The following is a 19,758-nucleotide window of genomic DNA, read 5'->3' on the forward strand; positions in this document are numbered from 1 at the left end:
GTCATGGCATTGGTGTTTTGGGAGACTAAAGGCATTTTGTTTATTAATTATCTTGAAAAGAGTAAAACCATAACTAGGGAATATTATTCTGATCCTTTAAGCAGACTGGATGAAAAAATTTGTGAGGAAAGACCCGGTTTGCAGAAGGAAAAAAATCATCTTTCATCAGGACAATGCATCTGCCCACAAAGGTGTTTTTAGCATTGGGAAAATTAAGGGAGTTGCACTATGAATTGTTGGAACATCCACCCTATTCCCCAGATTTGGCTCCCTCTGACTTCTATCTCTTCCCAAAACTAAAACTCTTCCTCGCTGGTGAGCATTTTTCTTCGAATGAAGAGGTGATTGCTGCTGTAGAGGGGTATTTTGCAGATCTTACCGAGAACTACTACAGGGATGTGATAATGGGACTGGAGCATTGCTGGAATAAATGTATTAGTCTTAAGGGCGACTATGTTGAAAAATAAAAATAATTTTGAAATTACAAATTCGTTTTTTCATTGTTAGGCCGAGAACTTTTCAGACCACCCTTGCATATGTAGTGACATAGAACATTTCCTACATAGAAGCATCTACAAATTTGAACACCTCTTCCAAGAAGATGAAACAAGCAGCCCTCAACTTGTGTAAGAATTGCATTCCACAAAATAACTCGAATTTTATATTAGTTGGATTTAGCATCCTCACTTGTTAATCACACTCTACTGCTGATGTGTTTATGGTGCATGTATGTGGTAGTGTTGTATTGTTATTTCTATAATTTTGTGTCTCTTTTATCCCTCACATATATATATATATATATATATATATCTTTATTCTACTTTTCTCTTTATAATTCTTTCTTATTCCTTTCTTATTACTTATCTAATATCATCTACTTTAAACTTCATCTATTTTTACTTAACTTAAACTTATCTCAGGCCAAATCACTGACAAGAGTGAAACTCTTGTCAGTGATTCGGCAAAGTTTGTTTGTGTTGTTCACAAGGTTGGTTTGTGAGACAAAGGAAATGCTAATGGCGGATGCCTATTCCTTTGTCTCAGCACTGGTTCTAATTCCTTATTCAGACTCAGAGAAATTTATTTTTTTCTGCTGTGCCACCCTGAATCCTAGATTTTACTAAGCTTGTGTCACCAAGGAATTAGAACACAGTCAGCATTCAATCTTATCAATTATATTTTTCTTATATGCAGTCATGACCTATTACTTTCTATCCTCCCGCTTAGGTTCGCCAAATTTTATGAGCAAGTGCAGTAGGTACAAATCTCAGGCAAGACAACATTTAGACTTTAAACAAAACATTTAATTCAAATAAGGACATGTAATACACTTTATGACACTAATTTAACAAGCAAAAAAGAGAATTAGCATTCTTGTTTACAATTACTTTATTTTTCCCATGGATTTCAATCTGGGAAACTTATTTATGACATTTAAACATTTACTCTTGTTATGCTACTCTAATCAATTATTTCCATCCACATTATATCCAAATTCTATTCACATTATATGTCAGCCATAATTAAGTATCCTCACAATCTCTCACAAGGTTATTTCATACAACAATTTTCTCTATCTCTTTTATTTAGGAACTACTTTCTAGATACTAGCTGCTACATAAATTTTACATACATTATTCTCTTCCTTTCACAATATATCAATTAATTGTCTCAAGAGTCTCTTGTAACACTTACAATTAATCTTCCTAATCATTTCCACTAGTCAGATATAAAAAATGTACTTTACCAATTGCTGGCATGTTACTCTGGCCTCTTCACTAATCTCATCAAATATTCGCCTTCAACGTCTAGTTCACTTCCCACATTTTCAGGATATTCTCTACGGATTCCTTCTGTACTTTATATCAGGATATCTCTGCAATCTTCTGCAATTATCATCTGCTGGGCTGTTTGCTGACTGGTAGGCTTCCGAGTCATTCTTTCGGAACCTCATCGAACAAAGGAACACCACGTGGAGGCTCCACACCAGCCGGACCTACAGGTCACAAGAACACTCGAACAGCAGCCAGAAAAAGCCTTGTCTTCAGCGTTACATGCACTTCTAAATGCCACACCACTCCTTTCTGCTTCGTCATCCCTCTACATCAAGCTTCCTTAGCATCACTCAGCACTTAGTGCCGCACGCAGACTCCTCGTGCAACTTACAGAGTGTAATAGTTAAGGGGGGGGAAGGCACCGTGCTTACTAATGGATATACCAGTGCACTGAAATACACGTTATAGAAGTTGGCCATTTCACATTATGGAATAACATTTCTATCCCAGCAATTGTTAGGTACTTACAGAATAGTTATGACTAAGCAGCTATACATATAATAAAAACTTTACAATACAAGATAAGATATAAAACTAAATTATTCTCTGTTTAGTAAATTTTGATTGCTATACAATTGCTATTTAGCCTGACAAATCATTATTTTCTCCCCAAAGCATAGGGACCATGTTAAGTCCGTATGAAACGTAATTTTCTGAAATTTAAGTCTCATTCCGACTTAACAGTAGTGCATTAACATGTTTTAAAAATTATTTCTGTTAGTTTCATTCATATAATTCACGTATAGATTTCAATATGTCATGATTAATGCAGGTAATATAATACAGTAATAAATACTATGAGAAAACTGAAAAACTAAAAATGTTTAATTTGGCATTCTAATAAATAAGCTTAGGTGTGGGACGTTATTCATAACTTATTTTAATGGCATTACAATACCAAACAAAAATAAATTTAAAAAGATGTCTATTAACTGGACAATGTCTAATAATGTCTATTATATTTTGCTGGATTTCAAACCAACATCCTCAGAACAAAACAACTTGTTTCAGTTTATTTGTGACGGTCAGTGAAACAATTAAAATTATAACAGACAAATGATCTAATGTTCTAATTATGCATTCTATAATGTTGTATATTACAGTGGTGTAGAAATTGATCATTAATTGACAGTCTCCCAAATTTTTGACATATTAATGCAACCATATTTATTTAAGGTTAGGAGACTGTTTCATAGCCATTGCTGACTCTAAAAATAGTCTTTCTGATCTGTACCAATTTCTATTATAGCACACTAGTTTGCTTCCATCTAATCCTATGTGAAGAGGTATCCAAAGTGTTGTCTGCCAGTCCTGACTTGCCATAATAATGGTAGCAAATATATTTCTTATGTTTACCAAGGTGAATGTTAATAGATCTTCCTGTTTGTCCATAGTAAGCTAAGTCACGATCACAGGGAACTTCATATACTCTAGGATATATATTCATATACTTAGGCTAACAGGATGAAATACATGATGGATTGTTGCTACAGACCTGAATGTTCAGTTGCTAGGTACAGAAGCATGGACTGCCAAATTACCCTGATGAATAATAAGCAAGTAATTATTATGGGTGGCTTAAATTATCAGAATACTGATTGTGTAGCAGAGAAAACTTATGATAAGCACAAAGGAGAATTTACTGAGCTGTTACATTACAACTTTCTCATTCAGAATGTGAAAGAAGCAATTCAAGGACAAAGTGCATTAGATTTGATCATAGCATCAGAAGGTGTTCAGTTAAGGATATAACTATTTTGTCACCATTTGGTGACAATGATTGTGCTGTACTGACCTGCGAAGTGGCCAACTATATGGATATTACAATCAGGACAGGTTACATGTTGAACCAAAAAAATATGGAAATTATGACAAACTCAGGAGAATGCTATCCTTTGGTTCTGTGGTATTAGTTTATATATATATATATATATATATATTGATCTCATACACAAGAGACCTATAAGCACATCGGTGCCATGTGTAGGGTGCAAATGAGGACTGAGATAGAAGCTTATTTTTTATTTATTTATTATTTTTTTTAATTTTATTTATTTATTTATTTATTTTGAAGAGCTGCAAGTTGTAATTGTTTGGGAATACTTTATGAGGAAGGCTGTTCCAGAGGACAGAGGTAGACAATAAAAGAGGAGAAGGAGGTTCAGTGCACTTGCAGTTACATAGTAAAGGGATGTTGGGAAGCAACCGAAAATGAAGGAATAATAGTTACCAGTTTACTGGAGCAGTGACCATGGAAGTACTTGTAGAGTAGCCAGTGCTGAAATACTGCATCTGTGAGATAGAGGTTGAAGTGAATCTGTAAGAGAGGGGATCATCAACGAGCTTGCCTCTGAATAGCATCAAGGATCTTCAGGGAAGGTTTAGGTGCACCACCCGAAACATGTGAGCAGTGTTCTAGGCATGGGTGGATTTGGGATTTGTATATAGTTAGGAGTTGGTTGAGTGTAAAATCCTTTTGAATGAAAGAGAATACCTGGTTTCTTGGATGCTGAGGAGCCTATTTATGCGGTGTGTTTATTCCAGGAGAGACTGGAGGTAAATGTTAGTTCAAGCACAGAATTCTGATCTTGTCTGGTGATCTGTGTGTTACTGAGAGTAAATGTAGGTGAACTGAGATCTATTTTGTGAGAGAAAAGAAAAGACTGTTTTTGTGGCATTGAACATGGCAAGATTGTCCTTGTCCTGTTGAAGGATAACGTGAACATCAATGTTCAGGGCACTGGTTATAGATGATCTTGTACCCTGGGATGTCAGACTACTGCATGGTTTGTCAAACTGGTAGGGCAAGTGGACAGTACTATCATCCACAAAGCAGTGAATAGGATTAGTTGTGATTGTGAGTAGGTTGTTCATGAATAAAGAGAAAGAGAGTAGCTGATAGAATAGAGCCTTGAGGTACTCCAGAATTGATGGTGAAGCTTGAAGAGAGGGAGCCCTCTACCATGACTTGCAGAGAACAACTAGAGAGGAAAGCTGACTACCCAATTACAGAGGGGGGCAGGAAGACTAAAGGATGGCAATTTCTTGAGCAGGCCACGATGCCACACGTCAAAGGCTTTGGAAACATCAAAGGTGACAGCACAAGTTTCTCCAAAACTTTCCATGACAAATATTCAGTGGTGAGTGATGTAAACAACAGGGTCAGCTGGATCTTGAAGGGCAGAATTCATACTGGTGGTTGCAGATTCATTGGTGAGCTTTTAAGTAGAAGAGTTGGTTATTGATGACTTTCTCCATTATTTTGGAGAGGACTGAGAATGATGGCATTTGGTCAATAGTTTGATGGTTGATTTCTGTCATACTTTTTTTTTTTTTAGAATAGGATGGATATGGGATTGCTTTCATGCATTGGGATAAGTACTAGATTTGTATAGCAGATTGTAGAGACAATGCAGGATAGGTGTTAATTCTGGAGCACAATGTTTGAGAACAATTGGAGAGATGTTATTATCTATGGTTGAGGCCGAGAACTTTTCAGACAACCCTCGTACAGTGGTATACTTAGATTTTGTGCTATACACAACTTGCTGAAGCAGATGGGATTGGATAACAGACTAGTGAGTTGTTGAAAGTTTATTTTTCACTTGGTTAGAGTATAATAAATTTAGTTTAATCCTTTATCCAAGTGTGAGCAAACAAAGTTTGCACCTGAAGTATCTTCAGGACTGGGGTAAGGTGGTACAACATCAGGGCAACTCGTTGCAAAGGTGGAGCAAGCTACCAACACTCCTGTCTCGGTATCTCCTATAATGCAAAACTTTTCTAATGTTATGCATTAAGGGAAGGGCCACTACCCAGACTGGTTTCAACCTTTATTGAGGTAGAATGGGAGTTCATGTCTCTCATCATTGGCCTTTGGAGAATAAAGCGTGCTGAGGGTCAGCAGACAGTAAGAGAGGAGTATGATGTAAGATAGAGTAGGATAGTAGGAGGTAAAAGAGGCCTCAGTCAACCTGTTTAGCCGTATTAGGCTAATTGGTCTGTAACACATAATCTCCATTTATCTGTTAAGAAAAAAAAAAGTTAAACATAGACTTTTGTCTAGGGTTCGCATATGATTTTATCCAAATTAATAATTTACTTAGAGGATATTTTTGTGTTACTAAATATAATATCCTTATATGTATTCTGGGTAATTAAATTTTTCTGCTGTTATTGAGAAACTGAGGACTTATGATCCGGGCTAAATATATGAATTGATCATAGAGGTCGAACTTAAGGTCCGGAGAGAAAAAAAAAAAAAAAGGAAATTTTTTTTTTTTTTTTGAATACATTTAAAATATAAATTTTATTATTTAAATTAAAAAAAATTCAAATAATAAAATAACAGGACTTAAGGTCCGGTGAGTTGAAATGAATAGGGACTTATAGAACTGGTACCATTGGGACTTAGAATGGGGTAGAGACTGGCCTGGGAGATGCTGCTCGCGAGGAGCGGCACTGCCTCGCTGTAAGCCTTCGCAGCCCGGGTTCTCAGCTCTACCCCCCCTTATTTGGAGTAAAAGAAACTGTGCCAGCGAAAGCTTTGTGGCTAGAGAAGACAGAGTGGTTATTCTTTTTCCTGGGGGGGGGGGGGGGGGGGTTGTGGGTTCTAAAGAGATATACAGGGCTTGATGCATCCCTGTATAAGAAAGCATATTGTCGGTGGTTTGCAGTATTGATTCACAAATTTAAAATCTCCTAGTAAGTGCCTTTCTTGTGCAAGAAATTTGGGTAGGTAGAAAAAGAAACCTTTCCTTATTCTTGCATACATTAAACTTGCGTCTCGTACCTGGGATTTTTTCCGTACCTTCCAAATGTGATATTTTAACACGTTGATTAGGAAGATAGCGAACTTTTGGGTTTTTTGGACTGGTGGGGGGAATTGTAGCCGTACGACCTCTTCTGCTGTCAGCATGGGGATTCCCAATGCTGTGCTGAGTCTCCGCCAAATGCTTTGGGCTGGTGGGCAAAAATAAAAGAAATGGTCCACCGTTTCCACGTCCCGGCAGACATCACAGAAGGGGTTGCACGGGCTAGGTACATACCGGGATTTCACCTGTTTCACCGGGAGCTGCCCGTAGGCTATTCTCCAGGCTAGATCTCGATGAAAAGGCTGTCCCCAGCTGTTTTTGATATTTCTGAAGAGAATTTCATTATTTGTCCTGAGATTGGGTGTATCACGCCTGGAAAGTTGGAAGAAATCCCAGTATACTGCTTTGGGTTTGTGTGTGAGGATTGCTATTCCTCTGTCTCTGAGTGTTGTGATCGATTTAACTAATGTACGGTACCACTTGGGCACCCCCCCCCCCTTGAGCGGGGTCCAGCATAGTCCGTGATCCCAAAGAGGGGGAGGAAAAGTCCTATAAAGTATCTAATTAGCAGGCCAGAAATGTGATTGGAGTTTAAGGCCTTCTGTACGGTTTTGAACGTGTTTGCTTGTAGCAAGCTTTTGTGATCGGGCAGAGCGTAACCCCCTTCTTCCTGTTTGAGTTGTAGGTATTCTTTCTTTACTTCGTGTTCTCTCCCATTCCAGAAGAAATCAATGAGTTCTTTTGATAATTTATTTTCTTGTGACAGTGTGTTGCCTGTGATGTTGACAGTGTGTGCATCAGCATTGGGGTGATGATTGTTCTTATTACTGTCGCTCTGCCATAAGGAGAAAAAGGTTGGTTTGAACAGCCTTATCCTGTCCCTGCTTGTCTCCTGCAATTTTTGGATTGGTAGTGCTAGGGTGTCTGAAAAAGGCACACCTAGTATTGTTAGGGGCTGTGTCTGTAGCGTTAAACCGTAGGGAAGTCCAGTGCTATGGAAATTTCCAAAACTTTTGATTTTAGTTTTTTGTGCGTTAACGCGAAGACCACTGACTATGCTGAACTTTTGCAGCATGTGCAGATAGATATAGATGGACTCAGAATCTCTGAGTGTGGCCACTACATCGTCCACATATGCTACTATTTTGCATTGTCTGGAGACTTGGGGGAGTGGAATACCATTAATTGCGGGGGTGTTATCAATTCTTTTGATTAGGGGTTCTAATACTAGGGAGAAGAGGAGGGGGCTTAGCGGGCAGCCTTGCCTAACCCCTCTCTTTATGCAGATTGGTTCAGTCAGAAACCCATCAATAGATAGTTGGGTCGTGGCTTCCGCATACATGTTTTCAATTGTATGCCGAAGTGTCGGGCCCACGCCTGTTTTTTGGAGGATGTTCTGCAAATACCTGTGGTTGACGCTGTCAAACGCTTTCTCCAGGTCAGTGGAGAGAAGTGCCAGGGGGTATTTTTTTTCCTTAGCCAGTCTGATCAAGTCTCTTAACAAGAAGAGATTGAGTTCCATAGATATACCAGGGATCCTGTAGACCTGTGAGCTTGTTATTATATTTTCGATACCACCCTTAAGGCTTGTGCAGATAATTTTTGCAAAGATCTTATAGTCTAAATTGGTTAAGGAGATTGGACGCCAGTTATTCGACAAAGTCCGATCTCGGTCTTTCTTGGGGATAAATATGGTATAGCTCTTAACGAATTCCACGGGGATGTTTCCCCGAAGTGAGGAATTCGTTAAAGATGTTTATTAATGCTGCCACTGCAAATTCCCAGATAAATCTATAGAATTCTATCCTCAGTCCATCTGGCCCTGGGGTCTTCTTTGTTTTCATTGTTTATTTCGGCTGCGGTTATCAGCCTGTCATGCAGGGCACTAAGATGATCGGGAAAAACGTGTTGCATCCCACTCACTGAAGTCATCTGTGCCCTGCTGGTCAGAGAAGATGCCGATATACTATTGATGAAAGTGACGGAGTATTTCGTGGGTTGAGTGTAGAATCTGGCCCTTCTCTTCAATCTGGTAAATCGTTTTCTCGTCATTAGCCGCCACCCCATTGTTGGTTGTAGAATGCGGCGGAAGGTGTTTCCAAATTTCTGAGATAGAGTCTCGTTCGAAAATCGAGGTCCTCGACTCTACTCTGCCGCTCTTGCTGCAGCTCTATTTCTACTTGCCTGATAAGATGTCCGCAGGGAACTCCGCTCCGTTCGTTTGTCCGGTACCAGCCGAGTTCCCTGTAGAGATCCTGCCATTTGTGTTGTTGGTAGGCCCTTTCGCGCCCGCATTTTTGGAACAGTTCCCTAGCCTGCCACTTGAAGCTCAGCCAGTTTTCCAGTCCCAGTTGGTGTTTGTCCATCTGTCACAGAGGTTCTGTAGCTGGTCGCTAAATAGACTGGGAAAGGTGGGAGGAAGCCTCCAAGGATCTCTGGCTGTTTCCATAACCTCTGGGAGCATGATTTTGAGTATGACCATTTTGTGGTCGGTTGTCATGTTGTGCACTGAGGTGTGACGTATCCTCTGAACATATTGTTCCAAGTTTTGGGACATGTACACCCTGTCTAGTCTTGTCGCTATCTGGCTGCGGCACCACGTAATTTCTACTTTGGAGGGGTTATTCTGCCTCCAGATATCAACGAGATCAAAATTTATACAGCATCGTTTTAAAGCATCAATGCCTCCAGTTCCGGTGTTTGCATTCCCACCGATTTTGTCTAGACGTGTGTCTTCCACACAGTTCCAGTCTCCTGCAACTATTAGGTGTTCTGCTCCCAGGAGATAGTTTTCAAGGGCAGAGAAGAGACCAGTTCTGTGGTATGAATTGTTTGGGGCGTAAACTGCAGCACGTCAGATGGTACGGCCACCATACTTCCAGTCCACCATTACTAGGTGTCCTGTGGCGTCTTTTTGGACGTTGAAGAACCCTTCCGTGATTGGGGGCAAATTAGTATCCCCACCCCTCGCGAGTGAGCGTCCCCGAAGCACTAGTAGCTGGTGACCTGATAGCTTCTTGAGAAGTTCTCCACGTCCCAGTGCTTATAGAAATGGGTTTCTTGTATCAGGAGGATATTGATTTTGTGTGTTAACATTAGTCTCCAGACAGTGCTTTGTGCAAAGGGGTTGCGTAGTCCGTTAGTGTTTAAGGTTGCGATTTTAACTTCCATGTTGGTGTTAGTATGAGGGGGGGGGGCGTTATCTGTTGGTTGTTCTATGCAGGCCAGTGCTGGTTGCACATTCAGCACCTGAGTCAATGACGAGCCTGTTTGGGGAGTCCCTCTCCCCTTCGTCTTCAGAGTCCATTTCGTGGACTTCTGGTTCTGCCGGTTGATCCCTTACTGGGGGTAGGCTCTCTAGCATTGTTACGTCATTGTCGAGGGGCTTTGTGCCTATTGTTTGACGTTGACCTGTAGTGTAGGTATACTCTGTCTCGTCCTCTGATGACATCAGGCTGCTTTGTTTCGCTTTTTTCTTTTCTTTTGATTCCGTTTCTCTTGTGCGCTTTGTTGGGGTGCTGGGTGTGACTTCTTCCTCTTTCCTGCGCGTTTCATGGTTTGCCACCTTGCTGGCGATGTTGTCCTGCGTGTGGCGGCTTGCCTTGGGTATCTTTTGGGTTTTTGTGGAGGTTGTGTTTTCCGTTGATGCTCCCTTTTCAGCCTGTTGGCAGAGCTCCGGAAAATCGCTCCTTGATACTGTCTCAGGCTTCCCGATGGGTGTAGCCCTAATCGGTGTTATGGTCCCTCCAATTGCTTCCGAGAGTGTCCTGTTTGGACATGTGTCCACTTTGTGGGTCAGATCCCCACACTTCAGACAAGGTTCTGTACAGCTTTCTATTTTATGTTTTGATGCTTTGCAATTTCTGCATTGTATTCGAGGGCAATCTGCCCCAAGGTGTTCCTCCGAGTTACATCTAAAGCACCTTCTTTTCACACCTGGGTAGTTGATCATTACCCTCGTTCCCCCCAAAAAAACGAAGTTTGGGACTTCTTTTTTCATTTCAATCTGGATTTCGACGTCTCCTGTTTTCCATCCTTTATAGTCTGCGTGCTCAATTGCTTTAATCTCGTGAATTGCTTTAACCCCATTGACTAAAGAATTTCTTGATTCGTTCTCTAGGTATTCTAGTGGAATACCTAGTTATTTTTAGTGTTTTGCGTAGACTCCCTACTAGAAATGGTCTGATTGTTTGTCCACAACAAATGAAAACCTCTAATAATTTCTTTTTTGTTTGTTCGTTTTTGACCACTATTTGAAATCTATTGTTCCCATGAGGTATAAAACCGTATATATTTTCAGCCCCTATTGTCTCGATTAGAGCTCTCGCTAACGCCCACTGATCTACGGGCTTCGTGAGCTCGATACCGAGCGTCCTAGTTCTAGGCAAAAAATGCGACATGGTTACAGAAATTCCTGACTACTGGCTGTAGAAATGGGATATAAGGGAGGGCAAAATCGAGGAACATTGGGCGTTCCTCGCCGCAAACAAAGCGATACCAGAATAGACGGATAAAACAGGCAATAAAAAGAAAAAAGGTCTTACCAAAGCTGGGGTACTACTGTGGAATCTGAGCATGGAGCTCTCTTTTCGGGCCATTGAAACTGGATCTTCTTGAGAGGTAGACGTCCGCCTTTGGCCGGAGCTTTTTCGGGGGTCCTTGGGAACTGTCGCTGGAATCCGCTGCGTTCTGCCAATGTCGATATTGAGGTCTCTTCAGTGGGAGCCAGGCCCAAGTTGAGATACCAGGCAGAAGCATTAGCAGATCATCTCTACTTATTGGAGTTGCCAAATGGTGTGCCACCCTTTTTTAATAAATTACTCTGGATTTAGAGAAAGATGTTGAAAGTTTATTTTTCACTTGGTTAGAGTATAATAAATTTAGTTTAATCCTTTATCCAAGTGTGGGCAAACAAAGTTTGCGCCTGAAGTATCTTCAGGACTGGGATAAGGTGGTACAACGCCAGGGCAACTCGTTGCAAAGGTAGAGCAAGCTACCAACACTCCTGTCTCAGTATCTCCTATAATGCAAAACACATCTCCTTGCGGATGTGTCTAATGTTATGCATTAAGGGAAGCACTGGGGTAAGGTGTTGTACCACCTTACCCCAGTCCTGAAGTATCTCAAAAGAGGAAAGTCACTAGTGATGTGCCACAGGGATCTGTTTTGGGACTGTTGTTATTTAATTTATATTAATGATATTGGAATCTGTTTAGCTATTGTTATACTATTAACACTGTTTGTAGATAATGTGAAACTGGAGAGAGTAACGAGGAATCAAGCAGATGTTGTGGCCTTACAGGAGGACTTGAATAGACTGTCTGAGCAGGCAACAGTATGGAGCTGTCAATTCAATGTTCAAACTGTAAGGTTCTGAAGTTTCATAGGCAACAATGGGATGCCAAGTATACTCTTTTTGGGGAAATTTTGGATGAAGTTTAGCAGATAAGAAAGCTTTGAGTTGTTGTGAATAATGATCTGCAGTTCAGAAGTCACTCTTTGCAACCTGTGCAATGTGACTTTTGAATTTCAGATTACGGCAACGATGCAGAGGTCCTTAACTTGTAGAAATGAAGAGGTTCTGGTTTCATTGTATAAGGCATTGATCAGGTCTCATATGGATTATTGTGCACAGATTTGCTCCCCTGGTTTTCATGGTGATGAGGATATATTGAAAAGGGTCCAGAGAAGACTGACTTATGTCATAACTGGCCTTTGGGATGTAGGATACAGGAACATATTGAAGGAATGCAGTTTGCAAACCCTTGTGGATAGGAGGAAGAGAGGGGGATAATATGATTAAGACATTTAAGTTGGTAAATGTTGTTGCTAGGTTAATATAGAATAAATTTTTCCTTTGAGGGGGGGGCAGAACAAGGACATACCTGGAAGCTGTATAAGGAGGGTATGAGCAGGGGGGCATAATTAGCAGGTTTTTTGTATGGAGATTGGTTGGTGAACAGAATGCAGATACATTGAATGAGTTTAAAGCATGGTTTGATGAGTTTTGTGTGTAACTGTGTTTGCTTCTTGTGATGAGTCTTTTTGACTCCATGCAGATTCTGATGCAAATAATAATAATAATAATAATGAACAGATTGAGAGTATGGTAAACAAGTAAAAGGAAGAAGTCATTTTGCCTGTTTACCAGAACCTGGATATGACTGCGCCTGGACTACCATGCACATATTTTATCTCTTTTTTTCCAAGGGGAAAAAGAAGCTGTGGAAATTGTGATATTTGGATTATGGAATGTAGTTTATGCTACCAGATTGACACTATGTAGACTGGTGGCACTGGTAAATAGGAGAAATAGATGTGATATTATAAAGATTGATAAACTTTGGAAAGAGTGTTATAGGATATCAATTCATGGAATTTTTCATTATATAGAGGATGGGAGAGAGAACAATGGGTCATCTGTGGAAGTTGAGTTTGTTGAGAGCTAGAGTTTTCTCTTACAGAGCACAGCAAGTGGAACAGTTTGCCTGTTGATGTGGTGAGTGCATCTAGTATGAATGCATTTGAAGAGCAAGTATGACAGTTGGTATGAGTAATATATGGCCTCCTTTGATGAGCCTTTGCTCTCTAGAGGTCACTGATTATGATGATAATAATAATAATATTTGATTTATTGCTGAGGTTAATTTAAAAGAATCAGTGTCATTATGTGTATTATAGAAGATTGCATTTCTCTAATTGCTGTATTTAATCCTTGATAAAATCTTGTTAAAATATTGTTTCCTTATTCCTTTTGGAAGGTTTTCTTATTATTTCCACAATATTTGATATACTTTTTTTTTTTTAACTTGGATATCTCATGATATTCAAATGAATTAATTTCTAGGACTACTAGAATTACAAATATAGTAATTCATTTAATTTATTTAGTGTTAAATGAACATTTCAGAAATTCTGAGCTCGTTAGATGTAAGCATGCATTTTAAAAAGACAAAGTTGTCAGATAGATGCAGGTTTATTGTCTTCATTTAAGGTGTCTAAAATATAACAGAAACTGACTTACTGTCACCATCATCAAATTCCTGGTTTGTACTCTCAGGAGGTGTAGAGGATATTATGATAGTACTGAATGAAAAAATTAGATCATTACTAACTTCCTATTAACAACTTTCCTCCAAATTAACAGATTAATTTGGAGGAAAATTGCCAGTTGTCTTTGTCAAGACTCAAATATTGTAAGACTTTATATTTCTAAGGCATTTCTTGCTGTATCAATCTACTTAGATCTTTGTCTTCCTCTGGTCTTTTTCCTGCCATCCCAGCAAAGAAACTATGTTTTGCTAAACTTTCTTCTGCCATGTTGAAAGTTTATTTTTCACTTGGTTAGAATATAATAAATTTAGTTTAATCCTTTATCCAAGTGTGAGCAACAAAGTTTGCACCTGAAAGTATCTTCAGGACTGGGGTAAGGTGGTGCAACACCAGGGTGACTCCTTGCAAAGGTGGAGCAAGCTACTATCACTCCTATCTCAGTATCTCCCATAATGCAAAACACATCTCCTTGCGGATATGTCTAATGTTATGTATTAAGGGAAGGGCCACCACCCAGACTAGTTTCGACCTTTATTGAGGTCTCTTCAGTGGGAGCCAGGCCCAAGCAGAGATACCAGCCAGAAGCATTAGCAAGGTCATCTCTACCTATAGGAGTTGCCAAATGGTGTGCCACCTTTTTAATAAATTACTCTGGATTTAGAGAAAGATGTTGAAAGTTTATTTTTCACTTGGTTAGAATATAATAAATTTAGTTTAATCCTTTATCCTAGTGTGAGCAAACAAAGTTTGCACCTGAAAGTATCTTCAGGACTGGGGTAAGGTGGTGCAACACCAGGGCGACTCCTTGCAAAGGTGGAGCAAGAAACTAGTCTGGGTAGTGGCCCTTCCCTTAATGCACAACATTAGACATATCTGCAAGGAGATGTGTTTTGCATTATGGGAGATACTGAGATAGGAGTGATAGTAGCTTGCTCCACCTTTGCAAGGAGTCGCCCTGGTATTGCACCACCTTACCCCAGTCCTGAAGATACTTTCAGGTGCAAACTTTGTTTGCTCACACTTGGATAAAGGATTAAACTAAATTTATTATTTTCTTCTGCCATTTCATTTAAGTGGTCATACCAATTTAAGTGACCATACTCCTTGAATCTAGTATGGAGTTATTTTTCTATCTTTATAGACAACTTCTCAAATGTGTCCTTGGCTACACATTTTCCTATGCTTCCTTCATGTTTGCTGTGGGTTTCTAAAGCTTGGTGCTTATTTTTAAACTCTTTAGCTCTTTTTCACATTAATGCTTAAATCTTTTAGTCTGCAGTTCACATCTTCAAGTTGATGAACTTGGATTCTTTTCAAAATTTTCTTATAAATTTGTCTTTTAAATGTTAGTATTATTTTTATCCTGTTCAGAACTAAATAATAATCTCATTTGAAATCCCAAAATTCTGTTATTCTGACATGTCTGAAGATATAGCAGTATCTTCAGACATTGATTACAGGAGTAATGTAATGAGTAAGACTTTTTCTGTTTATTGTGCATTCTTTTCACATGGTTTTATATACAACTGTGACCTGGATAATGATAATGACTTATCCATACCCTGAAGAGAAAAAAATGTCCAGCAGGTTTTTATTATTATTGTTATCACTGCCTTTATCCTTAAATTTTACCAAAATACTTCTCAGTATTCTGGGAAAATTTGGGAAACATTTGTATGTTTGCATTTCATTTCCTACTTTTGTGTTTGGATTCCTAACAAGAGCCAATTTCTTTCTTTCTTTTTTTCTCCCTTTTCAATCACTTAAATAATTTCTCTACTTCAGTGTGTGAACCAGTGGGGATATAAGCAGAAATCAGTAACATTTCCTATACTACCCAAGTCAGTAATCTTATAGTTATTATTTGAAACATTGCCACCTGTTTTGGTCTTCATCATGATAAACCAATTAAAAACACATTTTATGAGAGCAATACCTTAAATTACTTATAAAGCCCCTGAAATAATTTAGGATCACTCTACACAAAAGATTATTAGTAAACCTAGTACATTTGTACCATGGGTAGCTGAGGATTTTTTCCCCCTGATTTTTATCTATTTGTATTTTTTTTAATTTATTTTTTTACTTAGTCTGGAAACCCAGTTCTAGAGACCAAACATGGAACTTTTTCAAGCCACTTCAGGCCTCCAATAAGCTGGATAGTGGTCTCATACCAGGCAATAAAATTCATCTCCCACCTAAAAACAATTACAAATATCCATACCCACAGCAGGATTCAAACATGCAGCCTGTTGGTTGGAGAGTGTGTATGCAAACCACTCAGCCAACCAGGCTAGTAATTATTAATCAACTTTCATTATAACAAACTGCCAGCCAGTCCCAACCAAATCTCCATATGCTTAATGCTCTTGTAAAAGAAATTCACAAACTGTCCACTATAGTAAACTATTCCCATGGTCTTCACTCATTGTTAACTGTAGATATAAACTGTTATATCTACAGTTAACAAACTGTAGATATAAAAAACTGTTATATGAAAACATTAGTATGGGAATGGGAAAAGAGAGAAGAGATGAAAAGTTACCCCCCCCACACACACACAAGAGAGTGAGAGAGAGAATAAAAAAAAACTTCTCATTAAAATCCAGGAAGACAAGCTACAACTCCATAAAATTAATAGATAAGTAAACAAAAATAAATCATCTTATATCTTTTATTCATCGGTGGAGGAGATAGAGCTCTTTTAACTCTGAAGACAGGTAGTCAGCTATCTCCACTCTTCTGTGATAGTTGAGCTCAATACTATCAATGAATCAAAGATTTCAGGGAAGAAAATATTCTAGACAACTTCTGCCATCTTGTGGCCCCCCCTAAATTGTAACAGGCATATAATGTCTGAAAAAGTATAAGTTTTACAGTCGATTTTTGAGCCATGGAGGTAAAACCCTAATTTCTGGGAGGAAAGAAAAAGAAAAGTAATGGTCTTTCAGAACTCACAATGGAAGTAAACGCCATTTCCAGAAAATTACTATTAATCTTAATTATTTATTAATAAAGATCTTTGCAAAAAGAATTCAGAACTAATATGAAAAAAAAGAGAAATTTTTAAGACATTTTTCTAACTTACATAAAACCTATACCATACATATTATTGCTGTGCTAAATTATTACTTCATTGTGGCACACAATGCTCAAATCTTATAACTAAATTTGGATTTGAAAATTCTTAGAGAACCCTATCTACTGCAGTGCATCATCCCAACAATGAAGTTCAGAGGACATGGTGAAGCACTGCCCATTGTCTAGAGTGGGCTTATTGTTCATGCTGCTTAAAATCCCTCAGTGTCATTTTATATCATAACATTGTGTCAACCCCATAGCACCTCACCTACATTTGGAAATTTTGTTTAGCACAGCTTCTAAACTTTAGGAAGTAATTTTCTATCAACAGATCTTGAAAGTTTATTTTTCACTTGATTAGAGTATAATAAATTTAGTTTAATCCTTTATCCAAGTGTGAGCAAACAAAGTTTGCGCCTGAAAGTATCTTCCGACTGGGTAAGGTGGTACAACACCAGGGCATTCCTTGCAAAGGTGGAGCAAGCTACCAACACTCCTATCTCAGTAGCTCCCATAATGCAAAACACATCTCCTTGCAGATATGTCTAATGTTATGCATTAAGGGAAGGGCCACAACACAGACTAGTTTCGACCTTTATTGAGGTCTCTTCAGTGGGAGCCAGGCCCAAGTGGAGATACCAGGGAGAAGCATTAGCAAGGTCATCTCTACCTATAGGAGTTGCCAAATGGTGTGCCTAAACTGGCGAAACTAGTCCGGGTTGTGGCCCTTCCCTTAATGCATAACATTAGAAATATCCGCAAGAAGATGTGTTTTGCATTATGGGAGATACCGAGATAGGAGTGTTGGTAGCTTGCTCCACCTTTGTAAGGAGTGCCCTGGTGTTGTACCACCTTACCCCAGTCCTGAAGATACTTTCAGGTGCAAACTTTGCTTGCTCACACTTGGATAAAGGATTAAACTAAATTTATTATTCTATCAAGAGAGATATTCTTTCAAGTATGTGGTTTAAGGAATAAAAGTTGTAAAATCGCTCTGGTCTTTCCAGAACCATGAATTTAGTTCATCTGGTATGTTAGATCATATTTCCACTTCAGTTTGCTATAGACTGAAGAAAGAATGATGCCAACTTTCAGATATTTCCATGTCTGAGTTAGTCAGACATGTTTGTTCATAAATGAGGATCATTGCTATCATTTGGGAAGAAAGCAAGTCCACAAGATATTAATTTCCTTATTAAAAAATCAAAATTTTCATTATCATTTGTTGGTATCCAAATGCTTTTCAGAATTAAGAAAATGAAAGGGATAAGTACATTGTTATTGAAATAGTTCATAAGTGTTGAATTCTTTCTGATTAAGAAATATTAATCTTTTATTGTTTTAAAAAGTTTTTCTTTTCTTTCTCAAAAGCTGTAACCCCAATGGTTCAAGATGCAAAATCTGTTGCTCTGGATATGTCTGATCAAGTGGGTATATCTCGATGGAGAGAAAGCAATAAAGCGGTAAGTTGTAGTTATTCTCAGATTTGCATTTTTATTTATAATTTTTTATATAGGTTAATTTGAAAAATGATTCACTGATAGTTTTTACTTTCATGGCATTTGAGATTGTAGATATGTAGAGACACAGTAACAGAATGAGGAGGAAGAAATTCCCATGTAACTTGAAATCATTGATATGAATCAAAAGATTTACATATAGATAGCAGCTTAAGTAAAGATGTTCAAAAATGAAAATGAATGAACTAATACTATGGAAATATTCAAATTACACAGAAAAAAAAAAAAAAACATTTGAATCAGTAAAAGGTCACTTAAAATGTCTATCTATCTCCACTTCTTCACAGCTTCTGTTTTGAAGAGTGATGTTATCTATATTTTAATTTAGTTATAAGTTAGCCTGGTATAAAAAGATAACAAATAGGTTGCTTACATAAAAATAAACTTTTTTAATTATATAATTTTCACCAGTATTATGGACATTTTCAGTATGAAAAATAAAATAATAGTACAAGCTTATATGGCAGATTAACAATGCAGATATGAAACCATGGATAAGAATAACAAAGCCTAATTATAACTGAAGTCTTAGAAAGGTCTAATACAAGAGCATTGTTAAGGAGCAGGATCTCTTCAGATTATAGTGATTTAGTAAAGTTTCACAACTTTCCCTATCCATTCTTTCCATTTAAAAAATCTGCTCTTGTGTACAACTTTTAGTCTTCTTATACAATATGTAATTTGTACGTTACTTGAACAGCCACGGATTTTCTGGATTGGTCAAAGGTAAAACACAAGTGCAAGGTGATTGCTAAACACTAGGGAATGCCAGTGTATGAAGTTTATCCTTTGCAGAAACTAAGAATGAAGGAAATTTCAGACAGTACTGAATGCATCCTAAATATTAAGAGTTTAAGTATCTTGATAATATGTCCACAGATTTCTTATACATAGCCATGTGCTTAATTTCTTCTTGCGCTGTCGAAGATGGAGTAGCTATATATTTGTTTATGGTCTTGATGAAAAGGCTCGATAAAACCATTGGATTTCTTGTTATATCAGAGTAGGAACAAAGAGAATGAGCCTGGTGGATGAGAACTGTTATCTACATGTTTGACTTAGATGATAGTGAGATAGAGTATGAATATAATACTTATAAAACTGAGAAATGTGGATTCCCCCCCCCCCCACTCTCTGGTTGGCTCCAGGATAAGAGAAAGACTCAAAGAAGAGTCTTTCTCCAGTTTGCAAACTTAATACCATCTCTAAATACCTTTCACTAAATATAAATCTCCTTCTCTTTCTTATCCTGGATTTTACAGAATCCTCTGCTCTTGTGGCTTATGTTAGTAAGCTCGATGAGTCCCTACCTCCAGGGAGATAGGGACTCATCGAGGGAGGCCATATGCTACATTACATGGCACCAGCTTATTCTTGAATTCATTCACACTGCTTGCACGCACAACATCAAATGGCAATCCATTCCAATCACGCACCACTCTGTGAGGGAAAAAT

The 19,758-nt window shown here is 38.3% G+C and overlaps 1 protein-coding gene across 3 annotated transcripts in view; it reads left to right on the forward strand.

Annotated features, from left to right (window-relative positions):
* The window catches only part of Vinc (vinculin), a 274,672-nt gene that overhangs the window by 173,102 nt on the left and 81,812 nt on the right, over positions 1-19,758 (forward strand). For all 3 annotated transcript variants that reach the window (XM_090408245.1, XM_090408246.1, XM_090408247.1), the window contains exon 16: positions 18,155-18,246. In XM_090408245.1, the coding sequence (XP_090264371.1) occupies positions 18,155-18,246 (92 nt within the window). The remainder of the gene's footprint in view (positions 1-18,154; positions 18,247-19,758) is intronic.

This window comes from Typopeltis vanoorti, chromosome 18, assembly GCF_054136105.1.
Source record: "Typopeltis vanoorti isolate ZY-2024b chromosome 18, IOZ_Tvanoo_1.0, whole genome shotgun sequence".
NCBI lineage: Eukaryota > Metazoa > Arthropoda > Arachnida > Uropygi > Thelyphonidae > Typopeltis > Typopeltis vanoorti.